Here is a 17,558-nt window from a genome sequence, read left to right as displayed (position 1 = left end):
GTTGTTTATGGATAAACTGAGGATGCAACCTAAGTACATGCCTCTAGACATTCAAAGGCATATCAAGGAGCAATGGAAAATATCTAGTACTATTGGACAATGTCAGACCGGAAGACTTATAGCACTCAAGTGGTTAAAAGATGAATATGATCAGCAATTCGCTCACCTCCGAGGATATGTTGCTGAAATCATAAGCTCCAACCCGGGATCTACTGCCATTGTTGATACTATAACTGATGGTGCTGGAAATCATGTCTTCAACCGGATATATGTGTGTCTTGCAGCAATGAAGAATGCATTCTACTTTTGCAGATCACTCATTGGACTAGATGGAACCTTCCTGAAGCATGCAGTTAAAGGTTGTCTTTTCACTGCTATTGCTCATGATGCAAACAACCAGATTTACCCTATAGCTTGGGCAACGGTTCAAACTGAGAATAGAGATAACTGGCTTTGGTTCCTAAATCTGCTGAAGGATGACTTGAATCTTAAAGATGGCACTGCCTATGTTGTTATATCAGATCGATGCAAGGTAAATGTTATTTCTTTCTAATCTAGTTTGTGTTACTTTGTCTTATCGTTTATGACTATTAGCTTCTTTTTTTTTCTAGGGATTGCTTAGTGCAGTTAAAACAGCATTGCCAAATGCTGAACACAGACCTTGTGTGAAGCATATAGTTGAAAACTTGAAGAAGAGACATTCAGATAAGGATTTAATGAAGAAGCATGTATGGAGCTTAGCTTGGAGTTATAGCTATGAAGAATATAGGACTAACTTGGCAAAGTTAAGAGCTTATAATATATCTTTGTTTGAAGATGTCATGAAGGAGGAACCAAAGTCTTGGTGTAGAGCATTTTTCATTCTCGGCAATTTTTGTGAAGATGTGGACAACAATGCAACATAATCGTTTAATGCAACAGTTGTCAAAGCTAGAGCAAAATCATTGGTTCCTATGATGGAAACAATACGAAGACAAGCAATGGCACGAATCAGTAAGAGAAAGGCGAAGATTGGCAGATGGAAGAAAAATATATCTGAGTATGTTTCAGATATTCTGGCTGAGGAGGAAGAAGATGCTTTGAGATGTGAAGTCACCAAAGGGACACATGGGCAGTTTGAGGTTTGGGTTGATGGGAACTCAAACTCTGTAAATTTGACTACTGAATTATGGGATTGCTCATGCTGCAAGTGGCAAATCACAGGGATTCCATGTGAACATGCCTATGCAGCAATAATGGATATCGGTAAGGATGTGGAAGATTTTGTAGTTCCAATGTTTAGTACTCAAGTGTGGAAAGAACAGTATGATACAGCGCCAAGTCCAGTTAGAGGACAACGTTATTGGATGACCAATGATTATGTTTTAATAACCGCACCACCAGAACCAGATCAACCTGGAAGAAAGAAAAAGCAGAAGAAAAATTACAATCGGATCAAGAGTCCACTCGAGTCACCCAAGAAGAAAAAGCAGAAAAAAGATGGACCTGTGGTTCTTAAATTAGGACGGAAAGGAAGAACAATGCACTGCAAATCGTGTGGTGAAGCAGGACATAATGCCGCAGGATGTAAAAAATTCCCCAGGGAGAAGAAGTCTAAGAAGAAGAAGAATGAAGAATGTATGGAAATAACTCTGTTTGCTGAGGTATGTTTTCTCTCAGTTTGTTGATATTTTGGATCTGTTTCCAAGTGCAAAATGGTTCTCTTTATTGATTGTTAATTGTTTCTCAGCAAGGTGTATCTTCATCTAAGAAAAAGAAGAGTAAGAAGAAGAGTAAGAAGAATGAAGCTGGATGTATGGAAATAACTTTGTCTGAGGTATGTTTCCTCTCTCTCACTTTGTTGATAATATTTTGGATCTGTTTCCAAGTGTAAAACCTTATGATTCTCTTTACTTTTTTGTTTCTCAGCATGGTGAATCTTCATCTCAGAAAAACAAGACTAAAAAGACTAAGAAGACTAAGAAAACTAAGAAGACTCAGGCACAATCACATGAAGCCGAATCAGTCACACTCACACAAAGGAGCAGTCAATGGGAGCAATGGGAGTAGAGACATTTGCAGTCAATGATCTCTCTATTGCTTTAGTGTTTGGATGTTGCTTTCGATCTCTTTATTGCTTTAGTGTTTGGATGTTGTTTTTGATCTCTTTATTGCTTTTGGATGATGCTTTGTTTCTCGGATCAAAATGTCTATTTCAGATGTTGATTTTGTTTCTCAATATTTGTCTATTTTGTGAATTCTCATTTCTCTTCTCCTCACAAACCAAAAGCAAACTGATTTAGATTGTCTCAACATGATACAACAACTAGATTACATAAACATGATACAAACAACAACTAGATTCTTCCCCATAGCAATACAAGTGCACCTCCTATTACAGCAACAATACCAATTGTCTTCAAAGCTGAACTAGCCATCTTATCTTCAATCTTCTTAACCATATTTTCCTCAAGCTTCTTAACCATATTTCCCTCAAGCTTCTTCAACATTTCCTTTTGGAGATCCAAATTCTGAATCACATTTATCCTCAAGTCACTCACATCCTCTTCAATTCTCTTAAGCTTCCTATTGACCATCTGAATTTCTTCTACCAATGCTTCATCAACCCATTTGAATAAATGCTCCTCATTCGGTCTCTGTTTAACAAAATTCACATCAACTCTCATCTCATAACAATGAACAATTAAATTAAATATCAAATTATCACCTTCAATGCAATCGAGCATCTATAGAATCTACGGTATGGGTTTTCTTTTGTCTTTGATGTGAATGTGATGGTCTCTTGACCACACCAGCACCTGCAGCTTGTCAGAACTTCTGGAGGAGAAAGTCGATGTGCTGAATGGTATGAACTCGATGAGTCGCTCATGATTTTTAAATTTTTTGATAAACCCTAAATCCCCAAATCGTGTTTGTCGAGTAAGAAGAAGAAGAAGAAGAATAATAAAAAGAAGAGAGAATCGGATTTGTTGGGTTATTTGGATTAAACGGGTAAACGTGATTATGATTGGGTTAAACGCGATTTTATGGTTTAATCGGGTTTAGCAGCTGGGTTTATCGATTTCGATTAGAGATATATAAATTAGGATAAAAACACAAGTTCATGTGGTTAAATTAAGAATGAACTTTTTGTGATGTTATTTTCAGAGGAAAAAAATCTGTGTTGAAAAATTGGGAATGGGACGAGTACAGGGGGGAATAATGCGGCAACCCTATCGGATAAGAAGAAAGAGTATTACACAAGGACAAAAACAGTTCTCAAGGTAGACGTATTGCATTGGTTGATTGATGACCTTTTCTCTTACTTCACCTAGAAAAATGAAAGAATATTTGATGAGTTACATACTATCTCGAGATTAACTAAGATTACATAGTTTAAAAATTAGATTTTAAAACTCAAATCTACAAAGTTCCACGAACCAGAGAATCTCATATGAGATGGAGATTGAGGTGCAAATTATCGTGACGCTACCTTGTTTAGAAATCATGTTGTCGAACTTTTTTCTCCATGACTTGGTAACCTCCATGCCCACTTACAAGTTTAAACTTATATTCACCTGCCTTTCTCCGGATCGCAATAAGATTTCAGTATTCTCCAGACCACATGAGGAATATGCACACAGAGACTAGTCTAAACTCATATACAAAGTGCGGTCGTATCTTTGTAGGAAGAAGATTTTTTTGTACCTTCACTCTTTAGAGACAACTTAATTGTGAAGGTACGTACTTTCCATGTTATTCAACTCTGCCCCTTGTTACTTTTCTTTTTGTGATTTCTTTTCCTCAGAAAGGTTTTGTTCGCTCGTGTTTGTTTTTTTTTGCGTGCTGGGATGGTTTACCGGCTCGACATGCCTCATAGAGTCATTCTTATAAGCAGGATTCCTCAAGATCAATACAGATCAGGTGTGAGAACATAAGAGAATGAGAAGAAGATGAAATCTATCGAAGAGAATGAGAAAGAAGGAGAAGAGTCAACCGAAATGACAAAAGCTCGTTTTGTGTCTTTGTCCAAACAAACGGGCCAAAACATCAAAAGGCCCAACAAAGCTTTCAAAGTCATTTACAGACCCAAGCCCATTAGTGAGTCCACCAATGCAACACAAAGTTCTTCCCTCCAGAAGCTTCCTGCACAAGAAGACAAGTTAAAGATTGAGACAAAAGGAACTTCACACATAATGCCAAAGAAGGAAAAAGAGAAGATTAGCTGTAACACTCAAATTGAGCTAGCCAATAGGTTTGCAATACTTGGCATTGAGGAGGAACCCTAAAAGGCTAAAACCCTAAGGTCTTATGTATATATAAAGGCTCACTATTGTAATAAGCAGTCAAGATAGAGAAATGCAATAATAAAAAATGCTTATCTTCTTCAAATCTTGACTATCTCACACTTTGTTCATGGTATCAGAGCCATGGCAAATCAGTCCATGGAACACTATTCTTTTCCTTTTCCTGCATTAAACATTTCAAACTGTGTTACTCTAAAGCTCAACCAGAAAAATTACATTTCATGGAAGTCACAGTTTGAGTTGTTCTTATCTGGTCAGAATCTTCTGGGGTTTGTGAACGGGTCGTTTTCTCCTCTTGGTGCCATCATTCAAGTTCCACACATCGGAGGTCAAGTCACCACAGTTCAGAATCCGGACTACAACGAATGGTTCTCGGATCTCTGTCAGAAGATATTCTTGTTGAAGTCACCGGTACCACAATGGCTCAGGAACTGTGGAATGCTCTGGCAAGGCACTTCAACAAGGTATCGTCTTCACGTCTCTTTGAACTGCAAGGCAAGTTACAATCTTCAGAAAAGCTAGAAAGACCTATGTCTGAATACTTAAGAGACATAAGGAATGTATGTGAGCAACTAGCATCTATAGGTAGTCCAGTACCGGAAAAAATGAAGATCTTTGCTGCTCTTAGAGGACTAGGTAGGGAGTACAAACCTATAAAAGTGTCTATCGAAAGGATGATAGATCTCATTCCACCTCCCACCTTTGACGATGTCATCTCACGTCTCATAAGCTATGCAGACAGACTCTCCACTTACAGTGCAGCACAAGAGGTGTCTCTCCACGTAGCCTTCTTCACAAATCAATCTGGTCGAGGAAGAGGCAGAAATGGTGGTTCTCGTGGGAGAGGAAGCTACTTCTCAACCAAAGGCAGAGGCTTTCCACAACAGATACGTCCACACACCAGCGGAGCTGAAGCAAAGGTTGTTTGTCAAATCTGCAACAAACCAGGTCATCCTGCTATAAAATGCTGGTACGGGTTTGACAGCAGCTATCAGTATGAAGACATACCTCAGGCCTTGTCTGCTTTGAGGATCACGGATGTCACAGATCATGGAGGAAACAAGTGGGTCACTGACTCTGGAGCTACGGTACATGTCACCAATTCTCCACACAACCTTCAGAAAGCTCAGTCTTACGTCGGAACAGATTTAGTTATGATTGGTGATGGTAACTTCCTGCCAATAACTCATACCGGATCAACAAGTCTTCAGACAACCTCTGGTAAGCTTCCCCTTAACGATGTATTGGTTTGTCCTGATATTGCAAAATCATTATTGTCAGTCTCAAAGGCTACAAATGACTATCCTTGTTCTTTTCAATTTGATGATGATGCGGTTCATGTTAATGATAAGGCAACAAAGAATGATCACTTACCGAGGAAAGCTTTCTATACCACTCGTCAACACTCTGTAAGTGAAGATATTTGGCATAGAAGACTAGGGCATCCGAATGATCAAGTCCTTTAGCAACTATCTGCAATAAAAGCTATTCTCGCCAATAAAGGAGTCAAGAGGATGTGTGAAGCATGTCAACTTGGCAAGAGTAGCAGATTACCTTTCACTTCTTCTAGTTATGTTGCTTCTAGGCCCTTAGAAAGGATTCACTGTGATCTTTGGGGACCTGCTCCAATAAGTTCTTTTCAAGGCTTTCGTTATTATGTAATCTTCATTGACAAGTACTCACGCTTCTGTTGGATGTATCCTTTAAAGTTGAAATCTGATTTCTTCTCCATCTTCACTACATTTCAAACAAGAGTTGAAAATCAGTTTCAGACCAAAATAGGATTTTTTCAGTCGATGGTGGAGGTGAATTCATGAGCACAATGTTTATTAATCAATTACAGAAATGCGGCATTCAACAACTTGTCTCATGTCCTCATACTCCTCAACAGAATGGCTTGGCTGAAAGAAAACATAGACATATTGTGGAACTTGGGTTATCAATGATGTTCCAAAGTCGAGTGCCTCAAAAATATTGGGTTGAAGCTTTTTATACAGCAAATTTTCTAATAAATCTTCTACCTATCTCGGCTCTTACCAAAGGATGCAGCCCGTATGAAGCTCTGATGGGGAACATTCCGGATTACTCATCTCTCAGGGTGTTTGGCTGTGCCTGTTATCCCACGCTTAGAGATTACGCTGCCACAAAATTTGATCCAAGGTCACTCAAATATGGGTTCTTGGGATACAATAAAAAATATAAGGGATACAGATGCTTAGTACCTTCTACAGGCAGAGTCTATATCAGTCGGCATGTGTTGTTTGATGAAGAGAACTACCCATTCACTCACTCGCATCAGCACCAACAGCCGTCGAATCCAACACCACTGATGAAAATTTGGCTCCGTAGTTCGGAAACAAGTTCTACACAAGCTCCTGCAACAAACGACACAGATGATGTTATCTCAGCAGAACCAGCTCAAGCGTTGAGACCGTTGTTCACAGAAGCTGACTTTCCACCCTTACCGCAGAGAAGTGGTACAACTGTAGTACCTTTGGATGAGGAAGAGAGTTCTGGGTGTACGACATGCTCTGATCCTGCTTCTATAGGCAACAACTCTCTTCTCTCATCTCCAAGGACTTAGCACCATCTACTCCATCACACCTGTCACAATCGACAGACACAAGCAGAGTCAACACACCGCCTCCTACACCTGTGTTAACAACGTCAGAAACAAGCACGACCAGTACATCACTACCAGTGTCTTTATCACCATCTTCAGCAGAGGTGAATAATCAACAACCTCCAGTGCCTCAGTCCCCTGTTGAGGCCTCTGATGAACCATCGAACTCTCAGCAAGTTGATCACACATTAGAGAGTGCTCCTCCATATGTTGGCCCTGCGGACGACGCTGTTGCAAATCAACCTACACATCTGAGGGTCACTCAGTCATCGAACTCCCAAGAAGTTGATCAGACATCAGAGAGTGCTCCTCAAGATGTTGGTCCTGCAGAAGACTTAGTTGCAGTTCAACCTACACACTTGATGGTCACACGGTCAAAGGCCAACATTCGCAAACCAAACCCAAGATATGCACTCATGACTCACAAAGTGTCATATCCGGAACCTAAAATAGTGACAGAAGCATTAAAACACGAAGGATGGAACAATGCAATGGAAGAAGAAATGTGTAATTGCAAAGAAGCAAATACCTGGTCTCTCACTCCACCTACACCAGATATGCATGTTTTGGGATGCAAGTGGGTGTTCCGAACAAAGCTAAATGCAGACGGATCCCTGGACAAGCTCAAAGCCAGATTAGTTGCACAGGGTTTTGATCAAGAAGAGGGAATATATTACCTCGAAACCTACAGCCCAGTGGTCAAAACTCCCACAGTTCGCTGTGTCCTCCACTTTGCCACCATCATGAATTGGGAAATAAAACAGATGGATGTTAAAAACGCTTTTTTGCATGGTAACTTAACAAAGACAGTCTACATGAAACAACCTCCCGGGTTTGTAGATCCGACAAAGCTAGACCATGTCTGTCTCTTACACAAGTCGCTTTATGGCCTCAAGCAATCACCAAGGGCCTGGTTTGACAAATTCAGTAAGTTTTTACTTGACTTCGGCTTTTACTGCAGTCAGTCGGATTCTTCGTTGTTCGTCTACATCAAAGATGGTGCCATGATCATTCTTCTCTTGTGTGTCGACGACATGGATATCACAGGAAATAGCTCCGCTGCTCTGTCACACCTATTGGAGGAGTTGAACAAACAGTTTAGAATGAAAGACTTGGGAAGACTGCATTATTTTCTTGGCATACAGTTTCAATATCATTCAGGGGGACTCTTTCTATCACAACAGAAGTACGCAGAAGACTTACTGGTAGTAGCACAGATGGCCAATTGTAACCCGATGCCAACCCCCTTGCCTCAGGATATTCATCGCCGGATTGCTAATGATGCCCTCTTCCCTGATCCGACATACTTTCGCAGTTTGGCTGGTAAGCTTCAGTACTTGACACTCACTAGACCTGATATCCAATTTGTTGTAAATTTTATGTGTCAACGGATGCATGCTCCTATGTACTCCGACTTCAACCTGCTTAAACGGATTCTACGCTACATTAAAGGTTCAACGACAATGGGAATTTCATTTCATAAGAACACAGATTGCATAGTTCGAGCTTACAGTGATAGTGATCACGCCGGCTGTGATCTGACTCGTCCTTCCACTGGTGGCTACTGCACCTACTTGGGTAACAACATCATCTCCTGGTCTGCTCAGAAGCAAGACTCGGTCTTCAAAAGCTCTACAGAAGCGGAGTATCTAGCCCTCTCGGAAGCGGCATCTGAGGTCACTTGGCTCTGCAAAATTCTCAAGGAACTTTGGATTCCCCTTCCCAGAACACCGGAGATCTACTGCGATAACCTTTCAGCCGTCTACTTGTCGGCGAATCCGGCCTATCATAAACGCAACAAACATTTTGAAACTCACTATAATTACGTCCGTGAGCGGGTTGCGCTGGGAACTTTAACCATCACGCACATACCTAGAGAATTTCAGATTGCCGACATCTTCACCAAAATCTTACTGGTTGGTGCTTTCAATCGTCTGAGATCCAAACTCGGCGTGTGCTTTCCACCCACTCCGAGTTTGAGGGGGACTATAAGCAGGATTCCTCAAGATCAATACAGATCAAGTGTGAGAACAGAAGAGAATGAGAAGAAGATGAAATCTATCGAAGAGAATGAGAAAGAAGGAGAAGAGTCAACCGAAACGACAAAAGCTCATTTTGTGTCTTTGTCCAAACAAACGGGCCAAAACATCAAAAGGCCCAACCAAGCTTTCAAAGTCATTTACAGACCCAAGCCCATTAGTGAGTCCACCAATGCAACATAAGGTTCTTCCCTCCAGAAGCTTCCTGCACAAGAAGATAAGTTAAAGATTGAGACAAAAGAAACTTCACACATAATGCCAAAGAAGGAAAAAGAGAAGATTAGCGGTAACACTCAAATTGAGCTAGTCAATAGATTTGCAATACTTGGCATTGAGGAGGAACCCTAAAACCCTAAGGTTTTATGTATATATAAAGGCTCACTATTGTAATAAGCAGTCAAGATAGAGAAATGCAATAATAATAAATGCTTATCTTCTTCAAATCTTGACTATCTCACACTTTGTTCAATTCTTGTCCTATGGCCTGGTAGGGGATGATAAGCTCAAATTAATCCCTAGAGCTACTCTCTCAAACAAGAGATCACTGCAGTACTTAGGGGTCGAATCCACTGAGACTCAAGATCAAACACAATAGATTATAGAGTTTTGTAAATTACGCTAAACAAGTTAAATTGAATTAAAATAAAAGCAATGCAAATTTATAAATGAAAGTGTTGTAAATTCAGAAAATCAAAAGAGTTAAGCCTAAGGAATTTCTCAGGAAATTATGAAATATTAAATCAGATAAATTAATTAAGGTTCAAGCAATAAAGATCAGATCTAGAACTCTAAACTTTTGGTAAAATAATCAGTTCTCACTGCAATTATTATCTAAATTTAAAACCAGAAAATCCAAATCTCTTTGTAAAATTCCAAGTTAAAAATCAGTTTTAAGAACAGGTTTAGATAAGTTCACAGAATTATTAATTCAAATCTCTTTGTAAGAAACAATTCTGCTCATCAATGGTTTAATCAGGAAAACAATTATATTCTCATATTAAATTATTTCCCTAAGATAATAATTTTAGGTGATCAATCAAGAATTATTGTGAAGAACAACCAAGGATGAAGATCATAAAAGATGGAGAACCCTAAAAATTTCAGATCTAATAAATCATAAAAACTCTATGAAAAACCCTAAACCTAACAGGCAAATTACTCAGACATGTTAAATAAAGCACAAATCATAATTCTGAATAACATGCAACAGATATTAAAAGTAAAGAGGGAGTTTCAGTAAAATGCTCCAAAATAATCCAAATTCTTCCATATTGCTCCATCCGTGCCAAATTCCTAGATAACCTGTAAAGACTCAAAAATAACCTAGAAACAAATCAAAAGATTCAAAAAGCACACTTATATCATGATTAAAAACTGTAAAAACCATGATATATCAGGGGAGAGGACCTCTATTGGCCTGACTTTGATATCCTCCTGCATTCGTGTTGTTACGCTGCTACTTGCTGGTTTGAGCCTATTTACTGATAGTTTTTTTTGTTGCTATTTTTGAAGCTAGCTGTTAACTATTTCCAACGGTTAAAATTGTTCATCATTGAGGAAGTTTATAAATAATTGGATGGTTTAAGGTGCCAGCTCCGTCATCTAGAAAGCGACCAATTGCCTCTCGGCCGAGATCTTCCACTTGGCAACACAACAGGGTGGGAAGCCTATTTTGAACATGATTTTAATCCTAGTTTGGGTTTTGTCCGTACCCATGTTTAAGATTATCTAAACCATGTTTTTGTTTCTGCCGACGTCCAAATCATGTTTAATAGTACTGAAATAGACTTGATGGCTGAATCTTCAATTGAAAGGCAAAACATGAACTTAACAAAACAAAGGAGAAACAAAATGACTTACTAGTAGAAAATAATACATTTGGCTTTTTGTCACTTCAACTAGCTTCAAAGTGTCAACAAACATAAGGTCCATAACAACCTGTACTAATATTTGGAGCCTAAATCTATCTGAAACATAATAATACTATTGTTTCTTTCGTTACAGTAGTTAGATCCGGTTTTGAAAGAAAACAAAAGAGTTAGATCTCCCGTATTAGCTTTCTTCCTACAAAATCGGCATTAATATATTTCATCTTCTATGCTTTTTTACTTCGTTTCAACAGTTCTACAAGTATCATTAATACTATATAATAATTACTCTCAACTTCTTTACTTTATTCAGTATTCACGTGACTCTGAAACTTTCCAGTCCCCGACAGCTACTCTCTTGTGTCTTACATCCTTTTGTCACGTACCTCCTGCTCTCTTCACCTCTCTCTCTACTACTACATTCTAAAAACTCTTTCATATGTAATAGTCAGAGACATTAACATGCTTCTTTAATACATTCTTACAAGCTATGCTTCTTCGTTGTAACTTGCCCATTTCTGGGTTCCTTTTCTTTTGTTTCTTCTTCTTCTTCACTACCATTGTTGCTTCTTCTACTTCTTCTTCTTCCTTCAACCGTACAAAACGAGCGTTTCATCATCACCGCGACGTTTCTGCTTTGGTACGTTTCAAGTCCAAAGCTGATCTGTGGAACAAGATAAACACGAGCTCTCACTTCTGTCAATGGTGGGGTGTTACGTGCTACGGAAACAGAGTGGTTCGTTTGGTCATTGAAGATCTTTACCTCGGAGGTCAACTCGTTGCTGACTCAGTCAATAGACTTGACCAGCTCCGTGTTCTCAGTCTCAAAAACACTTCCTTAACCGGACCTATACCGGATCTCTCCGGTTTAGTTAATCTCAAATCGTTATTTCTCGATCACAACTCTTTTTCCGGTTCGTTTCCTCTCTCGGTTCTCGCGCTTCACCGGTTAAGAACTCTTGATTTCTCCTCCAACAACCTCACCGGTCTAATCCCACCCGGTTTAGCTCTTTCCGGCCGGTTAAACTACCTCCGTCTCGATTCGAATCGCTTCAACGGTCCTGTCCCAGCTCTAAACCAGTCCTCGCTTCATACATTTAACGTTTCGGTTAACAACTTAACCGGTGCTGTACCAGTAACCGCCGTTTTATTACGGTTCGGTATTTCGTCGTTTCTCAAAAACCCTAATCTCTGCGGCGAGATCGTTCACAAAGAATGCAGTCCAAGACCCAAGTTCTTCACTCCGGTTCCGGCGCCGCCACCGCCACCACCGGCCAAAAAGCTCGGTCAAATCGCGCAAATCGGAGGAGTGGGACTATCCCAAACAAATCACGGCAAACATTCACGATTCGTGGTGATCCTAGCGTTTATATCCGGCGCATTTATCCTCTTCATCTCCATCGCGTGCCTAATCGGCGCCGTGAAGAGACGACGGAGAGGCAAAAACGAGAAGTCAATAAAAGGAAAAGAATCAACGGCGGTTGTGACATTCGACGCGGCGGAGACGGCGGAAGTAGCGGCGGCGATAGAGCAAGAGAGTGAGATCGAGGAGAAAGTGAAGAAGCTACAAGCGACAAAAAGCGGGAGTCTAGTATTCTGTGCAGGTGAGGCGCACGTGTATACGATGGACCAGCTAATGACAGCGTCGGCTGAGTTATTGGGTAGAGGAACAGTTGGGACCACTTATAAGGCGTTGCTTGACAGCCGTTTGATCGTGACGGTTAAGAGATTAGACGCCATTCGATTAGCGGGTGTAGGGAGAGATAAATTTGAGCGTCACATGGAATCAGTTGGTGCTTTGGGGCATCCGAATTTGGTTCCACTCAGAGCTTATTTTCAAGCTAAGGAAGAGAGGCTATTGATTTATGATTATTTGCCAAATGGCAGTCTCTCGTCTCTTGTCCACGGTAAGCTTTCGTAAACCCTCTCACATTGGATTAGTACATTTATATCATTGAAGACATCAAGCATTTTGTTTGGTTTGCGTGATTAATGCTTGTGTTAAATTTACTACTTACGAGGTTTTTTACTTTGTTCAGTCAATTTTTTAGCTTTACTGCACAGTTAGCTTCTGCGGCCACATGGAATTTATTGATTTTCTTTTTTTTTTTGGTCACAGTTAACTTTACTACATGATTTCAAATGTTTGTACTAATTTGTTTTTATTTTTTTTAATTTTTAAAAGTTTACATTCAAATTTTTTTTGTTATAATTAATGCTTATTTACTTGAAAATAGACTATGATATGTGTTTTATATAGTTTTTATTTAACTGTCTGCATTATGTCTAATCATCACTTAAAATGATGAAGAGAGTATACTAACACTGGTTTGGGATTTTGGTTTTTCTTTGCATAAATATATTTTGGTTTAGTTTTGGTTTATATGTCAATGTCTAGCAAGAGGAATGTGATAGATTTGGTTAGTTCATTTAGTTACAAGTTAAGCATTGAGGAGCTTATTTTAAACGTTTTGTTTGGTTTTTAGTATAATCAAAGCTTAATTATGTTAAAAGTTGATATATGATATTGTGTAGGTACGAAATCGTCAAGGGCAACACCATTGCACTGGACATCTTGCTTGAAGATAGCAGAAGACGTGGCTCAAGGTCTATCCTACATCCACCAAGCATGGCAGCTTGTTCACGGCAATCTCAAATCCTCTAATGTCCTTCTTGGACCGGACTTCGAAGCTTGTATTGCCGATTACTGCCTTATTGCTCTTGCAACAAACCCTCCTTTAGTATCCAGTGGTGATGGTCAAGAAGACGTCGATGCAGCGGCTTATAAAGCCCCTGAAGCTCGACACAAGAGTTTGAATTACCAATCTGTTAAAGCCGATGTTTACGCATTTGGGATTCTTCTCTTGGAGCTTTTGACAGGGAAGCAACCTTCGAAGATTCCGGTTTTGACGTTGGATGGGATGATGGAATGGGTTAGGAAAGTGAGAGAGGAAGGTGAGAAGAAGAGTGGGAATTGGAGAGAGGATAGGGACAAATTTGGGATGTTGACTGAAGTCGCGGTGGCTTGTAGCTTATCATCGCCGGAGCAGAGGCCTACGATGTGGCAAGTTTTGAAAATGTTGCAAGAGATTAAAGAAGCGGCTGTGATGGAAGAGTGTGAACTTGTTATGGATTCTACTAATTCTGGAAGCTCCTAATTTAAGGACAGTAGTTTTATTTACTTTTTTTCTAAACTAAATCTATGTCTTTCACTAATCTTAAAACTATATGTAACAGTGGCGGTTTTAGATTAATGCCATGGTTCCTTAATCACTTACCCCGTTTACTACTAGGTCTTCATATCTTCTTCAAATCATAAAAAATCGTAAACTAAAAACTAAGCAAACTCAAACCTTTTACAATAGTGGCTATAGAGAGTTTGGTACATGTTCTTTGTATTTCTTGAAAATGTTTATTTTGGTAGATCTGTACTTCTTTTAGATATGGATCTGCGCATTACTTGCATTGTGTTTCTAAATAGTTGCACACGATTTTGGGTGGAACATTTTAACTAATCAACAAGTATATAAGGATCAAAAGAGAGAAATAAAATCACTTTTTCGTATGCTTTTTAATTTTTACTACGGTTACACTTACACACACAGAGTAATGTGCAATGTACTTTTTCGTATGCTTTCGTATGCATGCAGTCCATTTGAATTTGGACGAAGTTTAAACTTTCCCGACTTTTTTCACCAAAAATATACATTGTTGGTCATTTTTTAATGTGTAATGTACTCAGAGCCGTGCCTAGAGATATGGAGGCCGGAGGCGGTGTTGAAATTTTTTCTTCAACAATCCATATAAAACAAAAGTTTCTAAAATAACAATTAATATCATACATAAATAAAGGAAGAAAAACAACAATAAAAATTAAATATATTGAAACATCCACTATATTAATCTAAGAATGTAAATATATTAGTTATCACAATTTGTAATTTCAATGTTTGATTTTTGGTTTAATCAGTTTTAATTTAAAATACCTTATTAATTATTAACTATGTTACCCAAAATTAAAAATATCAGGTTTTTTCAATATAAAAGTGAGATTCTAGTTAATTAATTACAATAGATTAGAAGTATACTAGCATCTATAATTTTTTCAAAAATTTTGGCCGAGTTTCTTTTTGCCTCACACTACAACAAATATGTACATTGTTAGCACGAAAGAAACGCTATAATATGTAATTCATAGCTTTTTTACAAATGCTATGTTAGGCCACTGTTATCGTAGGTACCACACATACAATAGCGCCAGATATGTATGCTATGATAAAGTCTTCTACCATAGCAGTACCAAAATGCTCTGTTATGGGGCTTTTCTAAATTTTTAAACTAATGTTATAAGTTATTTTACACGCTAAGTTAGGAGTTAGTGCTATTTTATATAATATGGTAGTATCATTTTTTCTTTCAAAATTTATTAAATTAAATTCTATATTTTTAAATTTCATAAAATAATATTACATTAACCAAAATAAGTCTTACATAACATCAAGTGTCACCAAGTCTTAAATAAAATAAAACTAACATTACAAAGAACAAAGACAAACTTTACATGTACATGTAACCCATCCAAACCTTTCTTCTGCTCACTTTGCCATGAAACAATCCAATGAACAGCCACTAGTTCACTTTGAATATATGAAAAAGACATGTTCCATGTTATCCTCTCCATATGCATCTGCTCATATGAAACAAAAGAATCATGAGAAGCCACAATCTGCCATTAACAATATAAGCACATACCAATCACCGAGAGATAAATAAACCCTAAATTGTAATTGTAACCAAAACAAAAACAGAGTCAAAAGTTGAATCAGTTCAGAAGCAATGGTAAAAATCTTATTTTTTGTACAGTTGGTGAAGTCGTAGGACGCACAAAGGATTAAACAAGAGAAATGAAAAACAGGAAAATATATTCAAAGTGTTTACAAACCTGGTCAACCAAAAGTCTAAGCGAAAAGCATCTTACCTGAAACTTGAGCTGCAATTTCCCTATCCTTCTGCTGGAGTTATGCTTTGGCTTCAAGTCTAGATATATCCGACTGTTGTCAATACACAGCAAGGAAATGCAGATAGATCACAATTAACGAGTATTACTTCTCTCAGGTTTCTTCTTAACGAGTTTGTGTTACAACAACTTGGGCTTCTGAAAAAAAAAAACCAAGTTCATATTAGAGAGTGAGCAACAAAATTCACATAAAAGATCATTGTTACAACAAGAACCTACACATGAAGAAGAAATGCAGCCAATTAAACCTACCCTCCATTGTCCAATGCGAACAGACCAGACCAGTTTTCCGGCTAGAACAGAGAGAGACTCTGTATGACTGTATCTACTGCACGACTTTCTCTATAACCACCAACACAAAGACACATCAATCCAGACACAACATCCAAAAGTATTTGTTTATAACATCAACAGAGATCAATCCAAAAGAGAAGTTTACCTTAGAGTTAGAGCAAGATCTATAATGCGGCCAAGCTCAAACGAGGGATTAGCCATTGGAGAAAATTCCGTGAAAATAGAGACCATATTCCCTATTAAAACTCACACATATATAAATTTGCCATCAGTTCACAATATTACAAAAACCAGAGAAATCAAAAGTAATAATCTGAAGAGACCCAAAACTAAATTCATAAAATCACAGGAGCAAGGCAAATACATTCATACATCTCACAAAAATTGAAGCTTTCAAGCTAAACAACATAGGAGAAAAGAGTAAGAACTAACTTGCCAAACTTGATAGTATAGCTTGTGGTAATCATAAAGGCCACGACCATCCACTCTGAGCTCAAAATTCCAACACAGATTCCATGAATTTACTTGAATTAACAAGAAAACCCAGATCAGTACGGATTCATACAGCGAGAAGAGAAGTGAATCAACACAAATGTTGCAGAAACCCCTAAAATCTGAGAGTGAATCAACACAAATGTTGCAGAAACCCCTAAAACCTGAGAGATAAGCAGAAGAAGATGAGATTACCGACAGAGACTTAAAGAGCCTCTTTGTGACGATGGTGGTGGAATTGATATAAATCAATATGGATGAGTTGGTTCAGTGATAAACAGAGTCTCAAGTCAGAGAGAGAAAGAGAGAGAGAGAGAGAGAGAGTACATTCGACCAAGTTTCCTCTACGCTTGCCGGATTCTGGGTCCTCCACTTCTGTGGTTTTCGCAGTAGTGAGAGATTTTTCCGGAGAAACCAAAGCTGCATCCTCTAAATTCAGATCTGTTAGGAGAGGGGCCAGATTCTTCGCCTTGGCATGAGATTGGGCAATAATCTCAGAAAGAAACCAATTTGGGTCGGGTGAGAGTCGAGAGATACCGGATTAGACTTTACTGAAGCTCCAACAACTCATGCCGTTGATGGCGACGACGGTGGTTTCCAAGATGAAACCCTTGACGAAGGAGAGTTTCTAATTTTTTTTTCTTTTGAGATATGTTTAATGTTTTAATTTTTCAAGGTATGTTTTTTTTTTCTATGGACTTGTTCACATACGACGCTTAAGTGAAAATTTTCCCCAAATATTGGCGGAACAAGTAATTTTAACTTCCCGCTTCATGATTTTTTGTTATAGTGTTGTTTGAGTGCTATTATAGGGTAATCGAAAAAAAAAAGTTATCTTTCATAGCAGTTACGAAAAATGAGTTATTGTCTTGTGCTATCAATGTGGATATTTCTTGTAGTGTCACCTAGGCACGACTCTGAATGTACTGAGAAATGCAA

At 38.5% G+C, this 17,558-nt stretch overlaps 2 protein-coding genes and 1 long non-coding RNA gene across 3 annotated transcripts; 1 reads left to right on the top strand and 2 right to left on the bottom strand.

The window, feature by feature from the left end:
- Positions 2,337–2,869, bottom strand: LOC104772743 (uncharacterized protein At4g04775-like). The gene is made up of 2 exons (XM_010497323.1): positions 2,708–2,869; positions 2,337–2,636 (listed from the first exon to the last, which is right to left on the bottom strand). The coding sequence occupies exons 1-2, from the start codon at positions 2,867–2,869 to the stop codon at positions 2,337–2,339; spliced, it is 462 nt and encodes a 153-aa protein (XP_010495625.1).
- Positions 11,126–14,091, top strand: LOC104771444 (probable inactive receptor kinase At5g67200). The gene is made up of 2 exons (XM_010495966.2): positions 11,126–12,723; positions 13,352–14,091. The coding sequence occupies exons 1-2, from the start codon at positions 11,307–11,309 to the stop codon at positions 13,972–13,974; spliced, it is 2,040 nt and encodes a 679-aa protein (XP_010494268.1). The 5' UTR covers positions 11,126–11,306; the 3' UTR covers positions 13,975–14,091.
- LOC109131340 lies at positions 15,302–16,637 on the bottom strand. Its single transcript, XR_002036967.1, has 5 exons — positions 16,560–16,637; positions 16,273–16,363; positions 16,086–16,175; positions 15,795–15,971; positions 15,302–15,503 (listed from the first exon to the last, which is right to left on the bottom strand). It is a non-coding gene; the product is annotated as an uncharacterized LOC109131340 (long non-coding RNA).

Source organism: Camelina sativa, chromosome 20, assembly GCF_000633955.1.
Source record: "Camelina sativa cultivar DH55 chromosome 20, Cs, whole genome shotgun sequence".
Lineage (NCBI taxonomy): Eukaryota > Viridiplantae > Streptophyta > Magnoliopsida > Brassicales > Brassicaceae > Camelina > Camelina sativa.
Note: the sequence above shows the minus strand (reverse complement) of the source record. Positions and strands in the feature narration are given on the sequence as shown.